The sequence below is a fragment of the Aegilops tauschii genome, chromosome 2 (assembly GCF_002575655.3).
Source record: "Aegilops tauschii subsp. strangulata cultivar AL8/78 chromosome 2, Aet v6.0, whole genome shotgun sequence".
Lineage (NCBI taxonomy): Eukaryota > Viridiplantae > Streptophyta > Magnoliopsida > Poales > Poaceae > Aegilops > Aegilops tauschii.
In genome coordinates this window covers 421282043-421302776 of record NC_053036.3, presented here as the reverse complement: position 1 = coordinate 421302776, position 20734 = coordinate 421282043, and the positions used below count along the sequence as shown (strand labels likewise).

The window sequence follows — 20734 nt, the reverse complement described above, 5'->3', positions numbered from 1 at the left end:
CCAATCTAAACACCGTTCCGGCACCCTGCCGGAGGGGGGAATCATCTCCGGTGGCCATCTTCATCATCCCGGCGGCCACCACGATGAGGAGGGAGTATTCCACCCTCGGGGCTAAGGGTTTTTACCAGTAGCTATGTGTTTAATCTCTCTCTCGTGATCTATATCATGGGCTTTGTTAATACATATGGATCATATGATGTTTCTCCCCTCTATACTCTTGTTGTGATTAATTGAATCTTTACCCTTTGAAGTTTTGTCTTGTCGGATTGAATATTCGGATATGAGAACACATGATGTATGTCTTGCGGTATGAATACTTAAGGTGACAATTGGGTATCGTATTGATTCACTTGATATGTGTTTTGGCACTCAACTCGCGGATTCCCGAGGTGACATTGGGGTAATCTATGCATAGGGGTTGATGCACGTTTTTATTATCTTTTCTCCGATAGAAACGTTGGGGTCTCTCTGTAGTTCTTTGTGTGGATTGAGTATTATGAATATTAATTTGCTTTGGTGGTATTTTAGTATGAACTCCTGATTAGATCGATCGGAAAGAATAGCTTGCATTATTTTAGTATGAACTCTAGGATAGATTGATCGGAAAGAATAGCTTTGAGGTGGTTTCGTACCCTAAAAACAATTTCTATCTTTTGTTCTCTGCTAATAGGAACTCGGGAGTGATTCTTTATTGCACTTTGTGGGATAATCACATGATCCAACTATGTTAGCATTGTTGAGAGGTTGCACTAGCGAAAGTACGAACCCTAGGCCTTCTTTTCAAGCATTGCAATACCATTTTTGTGCCCGTTTACTATTTGCTACCTTGCTATTTTTATTTATTCAGATTATAAAAATATATTTCTAGCATCCATATTACACTTTTATCACCATCTCTTTGTCGAACTAGTGCACCTATACAATTTGCCATTGTATTGGGTGTGTTGGGGACACACGAGATTTCTTGTATTTGGTTGCAGGGTCATTTGAGAGAGACCATATTCATCATACACCTCTCATGGATTGATAAACCTTAGGTCATCCACTTGAGGGAAAATTGCTACTGCCCTACAAAACTCTGCGCTTGGAGGCCCAACACGTGTCTACAAGAATAAATTTGCGTAGTAGACATCATAGCTTCTCTCGGAGTGGTTGTCGGAGTCGGAACCGGATACCCGTTCACCAACATGAGCTTGATGTCTTCGTCTTGTGTAGCTCTTTGATGACTTGTCCTTCCTTTCTGAATCTTTGCTTCTGCGAGAGAATCTTCGTTCATTACGATCATCTCTACTCCTTCTTTTTCTTGGTGGTGATTCTTCTCTTTTGCTTCTCCTTTTAGGTGAGTCTTCTCTTCTTTTGTAGGAAGCCGTACACTCACTTGAGTAGTGTCCGGGTTTGCCACAATTATCACAATTGATATCATGACTAGAAGATCTTTTGTCATTGTAGGACCTTAACTTGGAACTTCTTTCTTTGCTTCTACTCTTGTAGAACTTGTTGAAGTTCTTCACCATTAGGCTCAATTCTTCATTGAAGACTTATTTCTCACTTGATGATGTAGGAGCATCACATGAAGCTTTGTAAGCACCACTAGACTTGTTGTGAAGCTCTTCTTTATCCTTGAGTGACATCTCATGAGCAACAATTCTACCAATGACTTCCGTTGGCTTGAGATCTTTGTAATTGAGCATTATTTGGATCAATGTGCACATGGTATCATATTTTCCATCCAAGGCTCTTAGAATCTTCTTGATGATGAATCTGTCAGTCATCTCTTCACTTCCTAAGCCAGCAATCTCATTTGTGATGAGAGCAAGCCTAGAGTACATTTCAGCGACACCTTCACCATCCTTCATTTTGAACTTGTCAAGTTGACTTTGAAGCACATCCAATTTGGATTCCTTGACGGAGTCGGTACCTTCGTGCATATCAATCAAAGTATCCCAAATTTCCTTTGCATTCTCAAGACGGCTGATTTTGTTGAATTCTTCGGGCCATAATCCGTTGAAGAGGATATCACAAGCTTGAGCATAGTATTGCAACATCTTCAATTCTTCCGCGGTAGCTTCACGGTTTGGTTCCCTTCCATTGAAGAATTCACCTTGCAAACCAATACACACAATAGCCCAAATGGCGGGGTTATGTCCAAGAGTATGTATTTTCATCTTATGCTTCCAACTAGCAAAATTAGTGCCATCAAAGTAAGGACCTCTGCGGTGGTAATTTCCCTCACTAGACGCCATACTCTCCTAGGTTGTGAAACCAAGGCTATGATCACCAAAGCTATGGAAATCAAGGCAATTGGAGACCAAAGCTCTGATACCACTTGTAGGATCAAAAGTACGTCTAGAGGGGGTGATTAGACTACTTGGCCAAATAAAAATCTAGCCTTTTCCCAATTTTAAGTCTTGGTAGATTTTAGCAACTTAGCACAAGTCACGCAATCAACCTACACATGCAATTCTAAGAGTATAGTAGCGGAATGTAAAACATTGCATACGAAGGTAAAGGGAGGGGTTTGGAGTGGAAAACGCAATGTATACACGGAGATTTTTGGTGTGGTTCCGATAGGTGGTGCTATCGTACATCCATGTTGATGGAGACTTCAACCAACGAAGGGTAACGGTTGCGCGAGTCCACGGAGGGCTCCACCCACGAAGGGTCCACGAAGAAGCAACCTTGTCTATTCCACCATGGCCATCGCCCACGAAGGACTTGCCTCACTTGGGTAGATCTTCACGAAGTAGGCAATCTCCTTGCCCTTACAAACTCCTTGGTTCAACTCCACAATCTTGACGGAGGCTCCCAAGTGACACCTAACCAATCTAGGAGACACCACTCTCCAAAAGGTAATATATGGTGTGTTGATGATGAACTCCTTGCTCTTGTGCTTCAAATGATAGTCTTGGGCTATGGTGGACGGATGATTTGAGTGGAAAGCAACTTGGGGAAGACTAGAGATCAAGATTCTTGTGGTTGGATTGGAATGTCTTGGTCTCAACACATGAGTAGGTGGTTCTCTCTCAGAAAATGAATGCTGGAAGTTGATGTCGCTTGAAGCTACGTCGGTATTTACCCAAAGAGGAAGGGATGATGTAGCACAACGGCGGTAGGTATTTCCCTCAGATATGAAACCAAGGTTATCAAACCAGTAGGAGAACCAAGCAACACAACGTAAACAGCCCCCGCACACAGATAACAAATCCTCGCAACCCGACGTGTTAAAGGGGTTGTCAATCCCTTCTGGGGTACGACGCCTCAAGATAGGCAAAGGACGTGAGGTAAATTTGTAGTAGATTGATAGATCGAACGCCAAATAAAGTAAATAGAATAAAACGCAGCAAGGTATTTTTGTATTTTTGGTTTAATAGATCTGAAAATAAATGCAAAATAACAGTGGATCGCAAAGGCAAATGTATGAGAAAGAAGACCCGGGGGCCGTAGGTTTCACTAGTGGCTTCTCTCGAGAAAAATATTAAACGGTGGGTGAACAAATTACTATTGGGCAATTGATAGAACTTCAAATAATTATGACGATATCCAGGCAATGATCATTATATAGGCATCACGTCCAAGATTAGTAGACCGACTCCTGCCTGCATCTACTACTATTACTCCACACATCGACCGCTATCCAGCATGCATCTAGTGTATTAAGTTCATGGAAAATTGAGTAATGCAATAAGAACGATGACATGATGTAGACAAGATCTATCTATGTAGAGATATACCCCATCGTTTTATTCTTAGTAGCAACGATACATACGTGTCTTTTCCCTTTCTGTCACTGGGATCAAGCACCGTAAGATCAAACCCACTACAAAGCACCTCTTCCCATTTCAAGATAAATGGATCAAGTTGGCCAAACAAAACCAAAATATCGGAGAAGAAATATGAGGCTATAAGTAATCATGCATATAAGAGATCAAAGAAACTCAAATAACTTTCATGGATATAAAAAGATATAACTGATTATAAACTCGAAGTTCATCAGATCCCACCAAACACACTGCAAAAGAGTTACATCATATGGATCTCCAAGAGACCATTGTATTGAGAATTCAGCGAGAGAGAGGAAGCCATCTAGCTACTAACTACGGACTCGAAGGTCTACAAAGAACTACTCACACATCATCGGAGAGGCACCAATGGAGGTGGTGAACCCCATCCGAGATGGTGTCTAGATTGGTTCTAGTGGTTCTGGACTCTCCGGCGGCTGGATGAATATTTCGTCGACTCCCCTATGGTTTCTGGAATATTGGGGGTATTTATAGAGCAAAGAGGCGGTCCGGGGGCACCCGAGGTGGGCACAACCCACCAGGGCGCGCCTGGGCCTCCTGGCGTGCCCTGGTGGGTGGTGCCCCCCTCGGGCACCCCCCAGGCGCAGCCAAGGCCCGTTGTGTTCCTTCTGGCCCATATAAAATCATCGTGGAGTTTCATGGCATTTGGACTCCATCTGATATTGATTTTTTGCGATGTAAAAAACATGGAAAAAACAGCAACTGGCACTTGGCACTATGTCAATAGGTTAGTTCCAAAAATAACTATAAAATGATTATAAAACATCCAAGATTGATAATATAACAGCATGGAACAATAAAAAATTATAGATACACTGGAGACATATCAGAAGTGTAGGCACGTTCTGATGGCTTTCTAACTGATGGAGAGGAGGGTGGAGGGGTATATATAGCCACCACACAAAATCTAACCGTTACACACAAACGAGCCAACTGGTCAGACCGAATGTGTGAACTCGGTGAGACTGATTCAGTCCAAAATGTCAACGTTAAGTTTTTCGGTGGGACCGACATGATCAACTTGATGGGACCGATGATCTAGGGTTAGGGAAAAACTTGATCTCGGTTTGACCGATTACTTCAACTCGGTGAGACCAATTATAGTAATAAGCAAACAGAGAGTTGGTCAGGCAAACTTGATGGGACTGATCGCTCCTTTCGGTAAGACCGAAATGTTACGAAAGAGAAACAGAGAGTTTGCACTATGAACTCGGTGGGACCGATCGCTCATTTCGGTGAGACCGAAACGTCACGAAGGGAAACAGAGAGTTTGCAGTCCCATCTCGGTGAGACCGAGATCCCTATCGGTGAGACCGAACTGATTAGGGTTTCTGGCTATGACTATGTCAAGTGAACTCGGTGGCGTCGGATGAATCAAATTGTTGGGGCCGAGTATGACTTTAGGTTTAGGCCATATTTGGATTTGAGAAGATGGTTGAGGGCTTTGGAGCATATCAATAAGCATATTGAGCAAGTAGACCATTAAGCAACACCTCATCCCCTTTTAATAGTATTGGCTTTCCTATGGACTCAATGTGATCTTGGATCACTAAAATAGAATGAAGAATCTTCAGCTTTGTAGCGACCCGACCTCAGACGGTCAAGTCTCTGTGCTTAAGTGTCATCCCTGGATTGGTATTGTTGACACACACAGTACTCGAGGATTTATAACAGAGTTCAATCACACACTTATTACATCGAGTGTCTCAAAAAGAGTACTTATTACAATAATATGGCTGAAGGCCATCTAAAATAAATAACTGCGGAAGCATCGAAGATAAATGAGTCCATCCAACTCCACGGCAATACTGAGTGCACGACAATGAGCTAGCGCACCTTACTCTTTGTCTGAAAAGTCTGCAACATAATACGTTGCAGCCGTGTAGGTCAACACATGGAATATGCGGGCAAGATAACACTATAGAGCAATGAACAAATAATAGCTAACACTATACATGCATATATGGCTGGTGGAGGCTCTATGGTTATCATTTACATAAAGCTAATTTTCCCCTACATCAAAGGAATATATTTTATTTTACTACAAAGTTTGTTGAAATTAAGGTACCCCCAACTCAATCCCAAATTAGCACGAACAACCCGACAAGTTTATTAAGTAAAGTGATGAGATCAAATCAATAATTCAAGTACCAGATACTCAAGATGTCCATAACCGGGGACACGGCTAACCATGATTAGTTTATACACTCTGCAGAGGTTTGCGCACTTTTCCCCACAAGACTCGATCTCCTCAGTTGTATTTCTCACACTGCATGATGTTTGAGAAACGGATGACCGAGACATGATACGTCTCCGTCGTATCTACTTTTCCAAACACTTTTGCCCTTGTTTTGGACTCTAACTTGCAAGATTTGAATGGAACTAACCCGGACTGACATTGTTTTCAGCAGAATTGCCATGGTGTTATTTATGTGCAGAAACAAAAGTTCTCGGAATGACCTGAAACTCCACGGAACTTATTTTTGGAAAATATTAAAAATATTGGCGAAAGAAGCAAGGCCAGGGGGCCCACCACCTGTCCACGAGGGTGGGGGCGCGCCTGCCCCCCTGGGCGCGCCCCCTGCCTCGTGGGCCCCCTGTTGCTCCACCGACCTCAACTCCAACTCCAAATATTGGTGTTCGGGGAGAAAAAAACAGAGAGAAAGATTCATCGCGTTTTACGATACGGAGCCGCCGCCAAGCCCTAAACTCTCTCGGGAGGGCTGATCTGGAGTCCGTTCGGAGCTCCGGAGAGGGGAATCCGTCGCCATCGTCATCATCAACCATCCTCCATCACCAATTTCATGATGCTCACCGTCGTGCGTGAGTAATTCCATCGTAGGCTTGCTAGACGGTGATGGGTTGGATGAGATTTATCATGTAATCGAGTTAGTTTTGTTAGGGTTTGATCCCTAGTATCCACTATGTTCTGAGATTGATGTTGCTATGACTTTGCTATGCTTAATGCTTGTAACTAGGGCCCGAGTGCCATGATTTCAGATCTGAACCTATTATGTTTTCATGAATATATGTGAGTTCTTGATCCTATCTTGCAAGTCTATAGTCACCTACTATGTGTTATGATCCGGCAACCCCGAAGTGACAATAATCAGGACCACTCCCGGTGATGACCATAGTTTGAGGAGTTCATGTATTCACTATGTGTTAATGCTTTGGTCCGGTACTCTATTAAAAGGAGGCCTTAATATCCCTTAGTTTCCATTAGGACCCCGCTGGCACGGGAGGGTAGGACAAAAGATGTCATGCAAGTTCTTTTCCATAAGCACGTATGACTATATTCAGAATACATGCCTACATTACATTGATGAATTGGAGCTAGTTCTGTGTCACCCTATGTTATGACTGTTACATGATGAACCACATCCGGCATAATTCTCCATCACCGATCCAATGCCTACGAGCTTTTCACATATTGTTCTTCGCTTATTTACTTTTCCGTTGCTACTGTTACAATCACTACAAAACCCAAAAATATTACTTTTGTTATCGTTGCCGTTACTTCCATATTACTTTGCTACTAAATACTTTGCTGCAGATACTAAGTTATCCAGGTGTGGTTGAATTGACAACTCAACTGCTAATACTTGAGAATATTCTTTGGCTCCCCTTGTGTCGAATCAATAAATTTGGGTTGAATACTCTACCCTCGAAAACTGTTGCGATCCCCTATACTTGTGAGTTATCAAGACACAGTCTTCCCGAAGAGGTCCCCTTAACCGATATATAGGCCGGTACACCTACAATCCCTTACATCTGCTAGCCCATCATGGAAAGGATTCCCACAACTTACTCAACTATGCCAGAGCCCATAATGGCTTGTGGCTGCACACGGAAGTTTCTAGCATGAATAATCTTATGATCCCTTTGAGCCTGGGTGGCAAACCATAGGATGATCAGACGGGTTCCCCGGGATCTCCTTGGACAACACTGGTATAACCCCAGGTGCCCACAACCAATCCACCTAGATGTGTATTAAAGTAGCCACCTTAAGTTAACCCTTAGATACAAATAACTCTCACATCTTTCATGAATCTCACATACCAAACCACGTCTACGAGCATAGCATAGCAGTATAAGCATAACGTAATAATAATACCCTGGGTTTGATATAAGACAATAGGTTCCTACCTCATCAACTACTTCCCAATACCCACACGTTATCAAATCCTACTCATGCAATGTTTGAGGGTTGAAAACTAATGCATAAAAACTGGGTAATAAAGGGATATGAACAAAGTGTTACTTGCCTTGCTGACGATCGGAAAACCCTAGAGATTCGTAGTAGCAAGCCTCGCACTCCAGAAACTCTATCATGAACAAATAATAGCATACATAAGCACTCCAGCATAAGATGCAAGGGTAAACCCAAAAGAAAAGATCTAAACAGAAAGTTCAAATGAAGAGCTTCGATTTGCAAAAAGAATCATTCGAATCGGAGCTACGAAACACAAACTACGATCAAAAGAAGTTCGAATTCAAATCTGCTGGAAACCAAATTTTAAATTTTCAAAATCATGTTTAAGTTGTTTAGCTGAACAAAGGGGAACAAGACGAAGATTTAGGCGTTGGTTTCACAGGATTTGGATAAACGAGCAAAAAGTAGTGAGGTTTTGAAGATCAGGGACTAATCTATAAGAAAAAACTGTTCGCGGATAGGTCCCTGGCCGAAAATAAACAGAAAAAGAAAAATCTACCAGACGAACGTCCGCTAACAGAGACTAACGAACGAATTCGTTCGTTAACAGATCTAAACGAGTGAACGCTCGCTGAATAACCTAATAAATAAAAAACGATCTAATCTAATAAACCGAAAGTTTTATAAAAACCGGTCAGGTTTCTTCGATTTTTTTACCGGTTCGGGTGAATGATACCAGCGGCGGCGTTCTCCGGCGGCGGCGTTGGGCGGCGTCGGCGGCGCGGGTGGCGCGGCAGTGGGCGGCGCGAGGCGGCGGCGGCGAGCAGCGCGGCGGCGGTGGCTAAGGCGGCGGCGGCGCGGCTTGATGAGGAGGACAGGGCCCGGGGCCTCGGCTTATAAAACCTGGGGGCGGGGTCTTGGGGCAGGGGGCGGCCTCGGGAGGCGGACTCCCGCTTGGTCACGGCGGCGGCGGTCCCGTGCTCCGGTCGGACTCGGGAGAGGCGGCGGCGAGCTGGGCCACGGCCTGGCGCTAGCTGGGCTGGCTGAGTTAGGTTTTTTTAATAATTTCACCGAAAAAAGAAAAAAATCCAAAAATAAAATAAATAAAAATCCTAAAATCCCAAAAATAATTTTCACGGTCCTCTCCTAATATTTTGGACAACGAGAACATTTTTCTGGGCTAAAATGCAATTTTTTCCCTAATTTAAACGAATAAAACCTCAAATAAAAATCAAATAAAATAAATTTTTATTCAAAATTATATTTCCATTATTTCCTCACTGTTTTTGAAGAAGTCATCTTATCTTCCCTCATTATTTTATTTATTTTGAAATAATTGGAAAAATAATTTCAAACAAAAATCACCTTGATCCAATTTACCAATTTTTGAAAATTCAAAAATGGAATTTTGTGAAAACCTCCAACTCTCTCAAATGGTCCTTGAGTTGCTTAAGGTCTCTAGGATCAAAATGTCCAAACAAAACCAATTCAAAAATGCAAGAATCATGGATGCATATGATGACCTAATGATTAACATCCAAATTGAAAATTGGGATGTTACAAACCTACCCCCCTTAAGATGAATCTCGCCCTCGAGATTCGGGTTGGCTAGCAAATAGGTGTGGGTGGTCTTTCCGTAGGTCTTCTTCTCGCTCCCAGGTGGCTTCTTCCTCGGTATGGTGGCTCCACTGAACTTTGAAAACTTGATGACCTTGCTGCGTGTAACTCGGCTGGCAAACTCGAGAATCTTGACAGGTTTCTCCTCGTAGGTTAGGTCACTCTCCAACTGAATTGCTTCCAGGGGCACTGTATCTCTCAAAGGAATATCGGCCATCTCTGCATGACACTTCTTCAACTGGGAAACATGAAACACATCATGAACTCCTGAAAATCCTTTGGGTAACTCCAACTTGTAGGCCACTTCTCCCATACGTTCCAAAACTCGGTATGGTCCTACAAACCTTGGGGCTAACTTTCCTTTAAATCCAAATCGTTTAACTCCTCGAAGTGGTGACACACGAAGATATGCTCTGTCTCCGACTTCATAGGCTACCTCCTTGCGTTTAGTGTCAGCATAACTCTTCTGCCTGGACTGAGCTACCTTCAGTCTATCACGAATCAACTTAACCTTCTCTTCAGACTCTTTGATTAAATCCGGTCCGAACAATTGACGGTCTCCAACTTCATCCCACATCAATGGTGTCATGTACCTCCTTCCATACAAAGCTTCGAAATGGTCCATCTTCAAACTAGCCTGGTAACTGTTGTTGTACGAGAACTCTGCGTAAGGCAAATTATCATCCCAACTAGATCCATAATCTAGCGCACAAGCTCTCAACATGTCCTACAGAATCTGAATGACTCTCTTGGTATGTCCATCTGTCTGTGGATGAAAGGCTGTACTGAACTCTAGCCTGGTACCCAAAGTCTGGTGCAACTGATTCCAAAACTTCGAGGTAAATTTTGTTCCTCTATCTGATACGATGGTCCTCGGAACTCCATGCAGACAGACGATCCTGGTCATATATACCTTGGCCAACTTCGCGCTTGTATAAGTAGTTTTCACGGGGATAAAGGGAGCCACTTTGGTCAAGCGATCAACTACTACCCATATAGAGTCATATCCTGATCGGGTCCTGGCTAATCTGGTGATGAAATCCATGCCAAGTGTATCCCACTTCCATTCGGGTATCGGCATAGGCTGAAGTAAACCTGCTAGCTTCTGATGCTCTGCCTTAACTCTCTAACAGACGTCGCATACTACTACGTAGTCGGCAATGTCCTTCTTCATACCTGTCCACCAGAAATGTTCCTTCCAATCCAAATACATCTTGGTGTTTCCGGGGTGAATCGAGTACGACGAGTCATGAGCTTCCTGAAGAATTAACTTCCTGATCTCTGGGTCATTGGGCACATAAATACGATCCTCAAACAATAAAGTGTCATGCTCATCCTCACGGAAACCTTTGGCTTTTCCTTTACTCATCTTTTCCTTTATCTCTACAATCTCCTTATCATTCTTCTAGGCTTCTCGAATCTTTCCCAACAATGTGGACTGAACCTCCAATGCTGCTACAAAATCTCTCGGAACTATCTCCAATCGAAGTTCCGTGAGATCTTTGGCTAACTCCTGCGATAATCCTCCGGTTAAGAGAGTATTGACATAACTCTTGCGGCTCAAGGCGTCTGCTACAACGTTGGCCTTTCCTGGATGGTAATGTAGCTTCATATCATAATCCTTTATTAGCTCCAACCATCTCCTTTGCCTGAGATTCAACTCCTTCTGCATGAAGATGTACTTCAAACTCTTATGATTCGTGTATACATCACAACGGTTTCCGATAAGGAAATGTCTCCAGGTCTTAAGCGCATGCACTACGACTGCTAACTCCAAATCATGCATGGCATAATTCAACTCATGAGGTTGGAGTTGACGCGAGGCATATGAAACAACTCTTCCGTCTTGCATAAGTACACCTCCAAGTCCTTGGCAAGAAGCGTTGCAATATACTTGGAAATCCTTGCGTATATCCGGAAGGATTAGCACTAGGGCTGTAACTAACTGTTTCTTCAACTCCTGAAAACTGGCCTCACATTCTTTGGTCCATCTGAACTTGGTGTCCTTCTTCAATAACTCCGTCATTGGTTTCACAATCTTGGAGAAATTCTCAATGAACCTCCGGCAATATCCTGCGAGTCCAAGAAAACTGCGTATCTCTCCAACTGAGGTGGGTGCCAACGACTCAGTGACAGACTGAACCTTAGTAGGGTTGACTGCTATACCTTCTCCAAATATAACATGTCCGAGAAAACCAACTTCCTTCAACCAAAACTCATATTTGCTGAACTTGGCATATAGCTGATGTTCCTAGAGCTTCTCGAGAACTAAGCACAAATGTTCCTTGTGTTCTTCTTCATTCTTTGAGTATACCAATATGTCATCAATGAACACCACAACAAACTTATCCAAGAACTCCATGAACACCTTATTCGTCATACTCATAAAATAGGCAAGGGTGTTAGTCAATCCAAAAGATATGACAGTGTACTCATACAGGCCGTACCTTGTGGTAAAAGCTGTATTAGGTATATCCTGTTCTCGGATCTTCAGCTGGTGGTATCCTGATCGAAGATCGATCTTGGAGAATACTTTAGCTCCCTGCAGCTGGTCAAACAAATCATTGATCATCGGTAGTGGGTATTTGTTCTTAATCGTCACCTCATTCAGTGCACGATAATCAACAACCATTCTCAAGGATCCATCCTTCTTCTCAACTAAAAGCACGGGGGCTCCCCACGGTGATGAACTTGGTCGGATATAACCTTTCTCCAATAACTCCTTCATCTGATTCTTAATTTCCTCTAGATCATTTGCGGGCATCCGATACGGTCTCTTCGATATTGGTCCGGTGCCTGGTAATAGCTCTATAAAAAATTCTATATCTCGATCTGGTGGCATGCCTGGTAATTCCTCTGGAAATACATTAGGATAATCCTTCACAACTGGCACTTCCTGAACAACTCCTGAGAGTGAATTAACTTGAGTCCTCCTTGGCGCATGCTTAGACACATACTTGATCCGTTTACCCTCGGGGGTGGTGAGAAGAATTGACTTACTAGCACAATCAATATTTCCTCCATACATCGATAGCCAATCCATGCCTAGTATTATATCCAATCCTTGTGACTCCAAAATTATTAGGTCTGAGGGGAAAACATGCCTACCTATGGTCAATGGCAACTGAAAACATCCTCTGCTAGCCATATACTCCGCTCCAGGTGAGCTTACTAACATCGGTGTCTTAAGGGCTACGGTGGGCAACTTAAACTTATCAACAAATCCCCTTGATATGTATGAATGCGATGCACCAGTGTCAAAAAGGACAATAGCTGTAAATGACTTAATCAAAAACTTACCAATAACTGCATCAGGCTACTCTTCATCTTCCTCCACGTTGACGTGGTTCACCTACCCTCTGGTGAAAGGGTTGGGCTTCTTCCCAGAGCTTCCATTTCCATTACCGTTCTTCAACTCAGAACAATCATTGGCGTAGTGTCCAGTCTTCCCGCACTTGAAACACGTAACATGGCTCAAATCCTTCTTGGCGGGTGTTGCTGGGTTGGAACGGATCTGACTGCTGCTTCCTCCATTCCCATTTCCATTCTTAGGGCCACTGTGGTTATGGGAACTTCCTCCATTATGGGAATGGCCTCCATGGTTATGATGGGTATGTCCTCCCGAGTTTGGGGTAAAACGAGGCTTCTGCTGAGCTCCAGAGTTGTACTTCCCCTGTCCATACTTCCTTTTGCGGCTCTCTATCTGCTGCTGCTTGCCTTCAATCATGAGAGCTCTGTCTACCAGTTCCTGGTAGTTGGTGAATGTTGCCACCATTAACTGCATACTCAGCTCATCATTCAGCCCCTCCATAAACTTCTCCTGTTTCGCGGCATCTGTGGCCACATCATCTGGGGCGTAGCGTGCTAACTTGCTGAACTCATCCATGTACTGCGCCACAGTACAATTTCCCTGGCGTTAGTTGTGAAACTCGCGCTTCTTCATACTCATAGCTCCAGCTGAAACATGTGCAGTGCGGAATGCTTGCTGAAACTGATCCCAAGTGACATTGGCCACGGGAAAAGTGGCAGTGTAGTTCTCCCACCATGAGGCTGCGGGTCCATCCAGTTGATGTGCGGTAAAGCGCACCTTCTCAGCATATGTGCAACCTGCGGTGGTCAGCTCCCTTCCAATCTTGCGGAGCCAGTCATCATCAACAATCGGCTCGATGCTACTAGAGAACACCGGCGGATTCAACGTTAGAAAACGGGCTAAATTGTGAACTGGAGGTGGCGGCGGTGGGTGGTTGTTGTTGTTGTTGCCTTGGTTCTGGACTAGTAACTGCATCAAGGCATTCTACTGTTGGATCAACTGAGTGAGCTCCGGTGGGAAGACAAATGCGGGGTCACGTCTTGGAGGCATCTGATAGGTTTTAGAGGGGTGAGAACAGAATAGAGTGAGGTCTAAAGAGAAATCACTACCCATATGCACATGAGACAAACACATCCATTTCACACCACTCAATTCAAACAAGAATCATACAATCGGTCTAAGCTACCATTACAAAATCTCACGGACTATTACTATATACATGGGAGAATACTCTAATGGTAATGTGGTGGTCGACTAGAAATTTTGATCGGTGGAAGACTCATAATATCAACTCCAGCTTCGTCTTCATAATCATCATTGTCTTCGTCATCGCTGTCGAGTTGGAGTCGGTGTTGTCTATTATGATGTAGTCTTCAGAACGGATGTCTTCTTCAGGTTCGGGATCACCCATGAATATTCCTAGCTTCTTCTTCAGGTCTTCATTCTTCTCCAGCAGTACAGCAATTTCTTCTTCATATCCATCGTGAGTAGACTTGAGTTCTTCCTCCAGCTCTGACGTGGAATTGTCACGGCAGATGTCCTCAAGCTAGGACTTAGTCGTGGAGCCATCGCCGCTAGGAAGCTTGAAGGGGTTAACGGGACAAGGAACACGAGGGTTTACACTGGTTCGGCCCCTTACGGTGAAGGTAAAAGCCTACGTCCAGTTGAGGTGGTATTGATTAGGGTTTCGATGACCAGGGAGCTAATTGCTATGCCTGGCTCTCGATGAGATCTTTCTTGTCCCTAAACCGCTGCCGGGTCGTCCCTTTATATAGAGAGGTTGACGCCCCGTAGCTCTCTGAGTCCTGGCCGGCTCATAGGAGTGTCCGGCTCGGACTCTCAACTATTCTTGCCTTACCCTACAAGTTCTACCATGATGACGGTTGTAACTACGGGCCTTAAGCCACCTCCGGGTCTTTAAGCCCATCTTTGGCCCACCATCTTCAAGCTTGGCGCCGGGCTTCAAGTGATGACCCTTATGAGTAACCCGGCCCCTTCTGGCGGGTGACTCTAAGGTTTATATCCTCAACATTAGGCCCCAGATTGATTTGAGCCGGCTCATGTCAATCTTCAATTCTTTCGACAGAAAATCTCCGGCTTACATTTGTGTGAAGGCCATAACCCGGCGTGACGTCATCCTCTGGACTCCGGGTAATCCGCCGTGACGTCATCTACCATTAAGTCCATTTTTTATTCCACCAGACCCGCAACGGATCTTATCTTTACTGCCATCCCGAAAATCGAGGCGCCTCTCGGGCGAGATAACCGCGCCGTGGCCTCCTCGTTTCTCGCGCCCACTTATGAGTCTGGCCTTATAAATAGCCTGACCCTCGGGTCTTTCCATTCTCCCCCTTCTGTCGTCCTCTTCCTCTCGCTGCTCCCGTGCTGCTCGAGCGCCGCCGCCGCCGCCGCAACAGAGCTCCGCGTCCTCGTCGTCCTTGGCCGCTGCATCACCCTGAACCGTCCAGAGAACCGCGGCGAACCCCTGCATCCGTAAGTTCCTCCCTCCTCGTAGGATAGATCTACGTTAAGCTCCTGCTGTTCTTCCCGTGTTCTTCGCCGTCGTTCGGGAGTTCTTGGTAGTTTTCATTTTTACTGCCTCTCCTTGATCTTAAGATAGTATAGAACCAACGCGGCGGCTGTTTAGCACCCATTTCAAATGCGAATATATCTCTTTTCACTGCATAAAGGCTCCGTTCGAGCCCAAGAACTTCCTTTGCATCTGTTTTTAGGTCTAGAAACCTTCCTTTTAGCCGACCGTTTTGATCCAAATTATTTACTGCAATGTGTGAAACCTGTTTTCACCACACTTAGTAAAAAACTGCACCCGTTAAGTCATGGCGGTTTACATTTCCGGTTTAAAGAAACCACGCACCGTAGAACCTTCCGGCTCAAAGGAGGCCATGTGCCATAAAATTTTCCCGCTCAACTGTGACAAGGTCGTAGACAATCAAATTACTCTCAATACCTCCAGCGGCTTAGATAACCCGATGCACTTGGATATATGTCATTAGGCCCCTCCATAAGCCGCCACTTTAACATTGAACTGTAAATTTCCTCCGGCTTATAATTAAACCGGGCATGTTTCCTTTTATCGTAGGCTTCCGACTTTCACCATGCCTCCCAAAGCTCCCAAAGCTCCCATCACTTGCAATTGGATGAGGTTCAACGTCACCGACGAGACCTTAGCGGACTTTGTGAAGTCGGGTTACCTGCCCAAGAAGGACATCATGTCCTACCGTGCCCCCGACCCATCAGAGGAGAGACCACGGCCAAGGGACGGGGAGGTGGTCATTTTTAGGGATCACATGAGCCGGGGCTTCGCACCGCTCGGCTCAAAGTTCTTTAGAGACGTGCTGAATTTCTTTGACTTGCGGCCACAAGACATAGGACCCAATTCTGTGTCCAATATATGCAACTTCCAAGTGTTCTGCGAAGTCTACCTTGGAGAGGAGCCCAGCTTGCTGCTCTTCAGAGAGCTTTTCTACCTGAACCGTCAGAACGAGTGCGCCAACGGGCCAAGCTTGGAACTTGGTGGCATATCCATTCAGCGACGGAGAGACTACCTTTTCCCTTACGCTGAGCCGCCAAGCCACCCGAAGGACTGGAACCAGACGTGGTTCTATTGCCAAGACACGTCGCCGGCTGACGAGAGTCCGCTGCCCGGCTTTCGCCCCTCGCGTCTGGAACCAACACAACCTCTGTCAGACAAGCTGACTCAAGCGGAGCGCCAACCTCTGCTCCCCACCATTAACAAGATCAAAGCTCTCCTGGGCAATGGTCTCAATGGAATTGATCTGGTCCGGGTCTGGATCTCGTGGCGGGTGATCCCCTTGAGCCGCCGCCCCGGCTTAATGTGTGAGTACACAGGCCGGAAAGATGACCCCCTGCGACACAGCCGCAACGATCTTCCTGAAGACGTTGCCAAGGACATGACCAAGGCTCTCTTGAACGAGAGCTTGGCAGACTGCGGGAGAACCGGGTTAGCCCCCTTATGCAAGACCAACCCAGCCCCAGTGGTAAGCCGCTGATCTGAACATTTTATCTTCTTCTGTAGATAACCTTCATCTGAATCTTTAAGAAATCATCATTGTATTTTTCAGGCTGATGACAAATTCTGGAAGGTCAAATATGACCATGAGGCGGCCAAGAAGGCCAGGAAGGCTAAGAAAGCCGCCAAGAGAGCCGCTCCCCGCAAGAAGGGAAGTAGGCCTACTGCTTCAGAGCTGCTGCAACTAAGCGACAGCTCCGAGTCAGAGGTAACCCCTGAAGCTGTAATCTCTTGTTGTATTTATTGTTTATTTCTGTCCGCCTTATCAATATTGTTCATCAACAGGATGACACCGGAGCAAGTAACCCAGTGGTTGAAGAGGTAATGACACTTTCCTCCGACTCGGAGCCCTTGCCAAGGCCGAAAGTCCGAAGGGTAACCCGGAAAGTAAGATTTTCTCATCCTTTAGCTTATCAAGATCCTCAATTTCTTTTGAAGCAACAGACTCATGAGAGCGGCGGCACACCCGGACCAACAAAGACGCCGACCTCTCCTCCGGCTTACCTGACGCATCGAGGAAACGCCGAACCGAGGTTATCTCCAACTTGTACCCTTTTCATCCTTTGGCGGGTGTTATACGTCAACCGCTCAATTCTTCTGATTCAAACTATCAGGAAACCTCACCCTCCTCTGGTGACTCGATGCAATCAAGCCTGCCGGCCTTCAAGACCGTACCCGGGTAATGATGATCATCTCTTGTTGTGCTTATCTTTGCTCATACCTTTGTACTAACCTTTTTGTCCTTTCAGTGCCCAGGCAAAGCTCACCAAGAGGGCGAAAAAGAACAAGCCGGTCGAAGAGCCGGACTTGCCTGAACCGGAGGTAGCAGCTCAAGAACCACCAGCTGCCTCCGCTCCCGAAACCACCGCTCCAACCGACAAGGCAACCGCAGAAGCCTCTGCTAACCCGGAGACCTCCAGCCCGGCTCAGCCGGCCAATGACCCGGACGTGGTAATCACCCGGACGGAGTTTGTTGAGCCGGGGAGACCTACTGCGCTGGCCAAGTGCTCCGCCAAGGAGGAGTTGCTACAGCACCGCCGGGCTAATCTGGACCTCACCGACTACGCCAATCTGAACATCGGAGAGATCGTCTCCGGCTATGTCAGCCAAGTGCACAAGAGCCGGGATGTAGAGATCGGCATGGTGAACCAGATTCAGCAGAAGTCTGAGGTACCACTCTTCTTTTTTCTTGCTTACTGCATAGTTATCTTGTTATTCTTACCATACTCTAGCCCCCAAGTCTACGACTTATGATAGAATAAGTTGTAGACTTAAGTTCCGGCTTACTCGCTTGAACCGGCAATTTGTAAATAGAAACGTTCGGTATGCATTAGCCCCCAAGTGCCAAGTGTCTTTGCTTGGAAAGTGCTTGGGACTTTAAAATTGTATAATAACTGTTCATCTTATAACCCGGAAATTACGCAGGCTGCTTGCAAGAAGTTTGAAGCTGACATCTCCGATCTGAAGACCCGCATGAGGACGCAAGAAACTGAGACCCGGAAGGCCAATGCCAAATTTGTGTCTAGTATTGCTGCGCAAGAAAAGCTGAAGACGGACTTTGACGCTGAACGGAAAGCTTGGGCCGAAGAGAAGGCTACTCTGGTGAACCGGGCTGAACAGGCGGAGAAGGCTCTGACAGAGAAGACCGCCGAACTCTCCGGCTTAAAGCACCAAGTGTCCCAGATGGTTGCCGCAATCTTCGGTAAGTCATTCCACCGGCTTTTGTCCAGTTTATAATTTTTACGTCTCATAACCCATCATTGCCGGCGGCTTATCTTACTTTGTTACACAGGTCCCAGAAGCGCCAACCTCAACCAAAGTGTGGTGACCAAGTTGAAGGCCGTGTACACCCTGGTGGAGCAACTCTACACCGGGTCACAGCGCGCCTTGGCCGTGGTGGCCCTATCCAATGAGGTGCCGACTCACCTGGCGGAAGTTCTTCGCCAGCTTGCCGTTCTTCCTCAACATGTCCAAGAGCTGCGGCGGGCCTCTGCAAGAGCCGGAGCAATGGCCGCCCTGAGCCGGGCCAAGGCGTTCCTTCCGGAATTAGACCCGGCGGACATTGCCCTCGGCTATCCCAGTTTGAAGGAAGACGGCACACCCTTCGACCAAAGGGACTTTGCAGCCTGCGTGAAGATCGTGCGCCCGGTGGCCACCCTCATTGGAAATGACACGGATCTGACCAAGTACCAGCCGGGTTACAATGCAGAAAATCAGAGGATCCCCACTCCGCGTTATGAAGCTATCAGCTTAGTTCCGCCGACTCGTAAGCACACCTTCGCCCCGGAGATTGACCCGGCCGGGTTAATTGACGAGGAAGCTCAATTTGAAGCTCTGAGCGGCATTGACTGGAAGTCGTCAACTTTCCAGGTCTTGGGAACAGCCGGAGGAGCGGAGAGGGATGAGCCGGAAACTTCAACCCAACAAGCATCGTAACTCTGCAGACGGCTTATTAAACAATGCTTCACCCTTTTGGACTCGATGAGTCTTGTAATAGAATAGGACCAACACTTTAACTTTGCTGTGCCATCGTGCACGCGTGGAATGCTGAATTCCATTGAAGTTGTCTCCTTTATACTTCTCCGGGTTATAATTGATCATTTCATTTTCCTTAAGCTCAAATAGTTGCCTTGAACTATTCTGCATAGAAAGACAAATCACAAGTCTCTAGGCGGCTTACCGCACTGAGAATCATAGTTTTAGACATGTAACCCGGAATATGAATCAAAAAAGACTGGTCCTCAATTATGTCCTTGATATACCCGTAATAACACACTTACCAGCCTTCAAGCACACTTCCGGCTTATATAACCCGGGTACTAAGGTTGGTACCTCAATTCCGGTTTACCAGTCTTATTAACGCCGATTGTATTCAACTAGTACTATAGATCAAAGTTAAGCCGGCAAAGTGAGACCCGCCGTGCACACTTGAAATAATCAGAAGAACTTGCTATAAATCAGAAAAATTTAGGGGCTTCCGGTTCGAATACGACCAGAGACCCGTCCCAAAGGGGTTATGCTAGGATTCGAATGCGATCATATAGCCCCCAGTAGGTGTGGCGATGCCAATCAAGAGGGTACCGACAGCTATGTTCTCTTTGGTTCGAATACGACCCATGTTTGAACAGGAAGCCCCCAAATGACCTTAAGAATTGTTTAACGACGCTTATTCGAATACGATCCACGTCGGTTCCCAAAGGGGTTAAACCATGATTCAAATATGATCAAAGAAAACTCCCCAATGAGCTCGGCACTTTGCCAATCAAATGGGTACCGACAGCTATGTTCTCTTTGGTTCGAATACGACCTATGTTTGAACAGGAAGCCCCCAAGTGACTATATTGTGTATGGCTAGATTCGAATACGATCATAAGCCAGACCCTCCTTCAAATTATCACATGATCTTATAATGAAAACAACACATTCATCTTTGGAGGAGAAAAAAGGACAGAGGTCCTGCTTTATTGCTTATCATAATATATACATGGCTTAGAGAAATATGTACATTATGTGAAACGGTGGCTCAAGTGTAATAAGGCCGAAGCTGACCTATGTTCCACGGCCGACGGGTCTCTTCCTCCGACTTACGTGAATCTTTGTGCTCCCGAATGTCAATGAGGTAATATGACCCGTTGTGCAAATTCTTGCTGACCACAAAGGGCCCTTCCCAAGGCGGGGATAGCTTGTGCGCATCTGTTTGGTCTTGGATGAGCCGGAGCACCAGATCGCCTTCCTGGAAGACCCGGGATTTAACCCGGCGACTATGATAACGGCGCAGGTCCTGTTGGTAAATCGCTGAG

General features: G+C 45.7%; 1 protein-coding gene across 1 annotated transcript; it reads left to right on the top strand.

Annotated features, from left to right (window-relative positions):
- The first annotated feature begins 14399 nt into the window (after positions 1-14399).
- LOC141042040 (uncharacterized) lies at positions 14400-19511 on the top strand. The gene is made up of 8 exons (XM_073509580.1): positions 14400-16902; positions 16987-17142; positions 17220-17255; positions 17379-17467; positions 17549-17613; positions 17684-18104; positions 18360-18636; positions 18727-19511. Exons 5-8 carry the CDS (start codon positions 17576-17578, stop codon positions 19368-19370), a joined length of 1380 nt encoding a protein of 459 aa, XP_073365681.1. The 5' UTR covers positions 14400-16902; positions 16987-17142; positions 17220-17255; positions 17379-17467; positions 17549-17575; the 3' UTR covers positions 19371-19511.
- The last annotated feature ends 1223 nt before the right edge of the window (positions 19512-20734 follow it).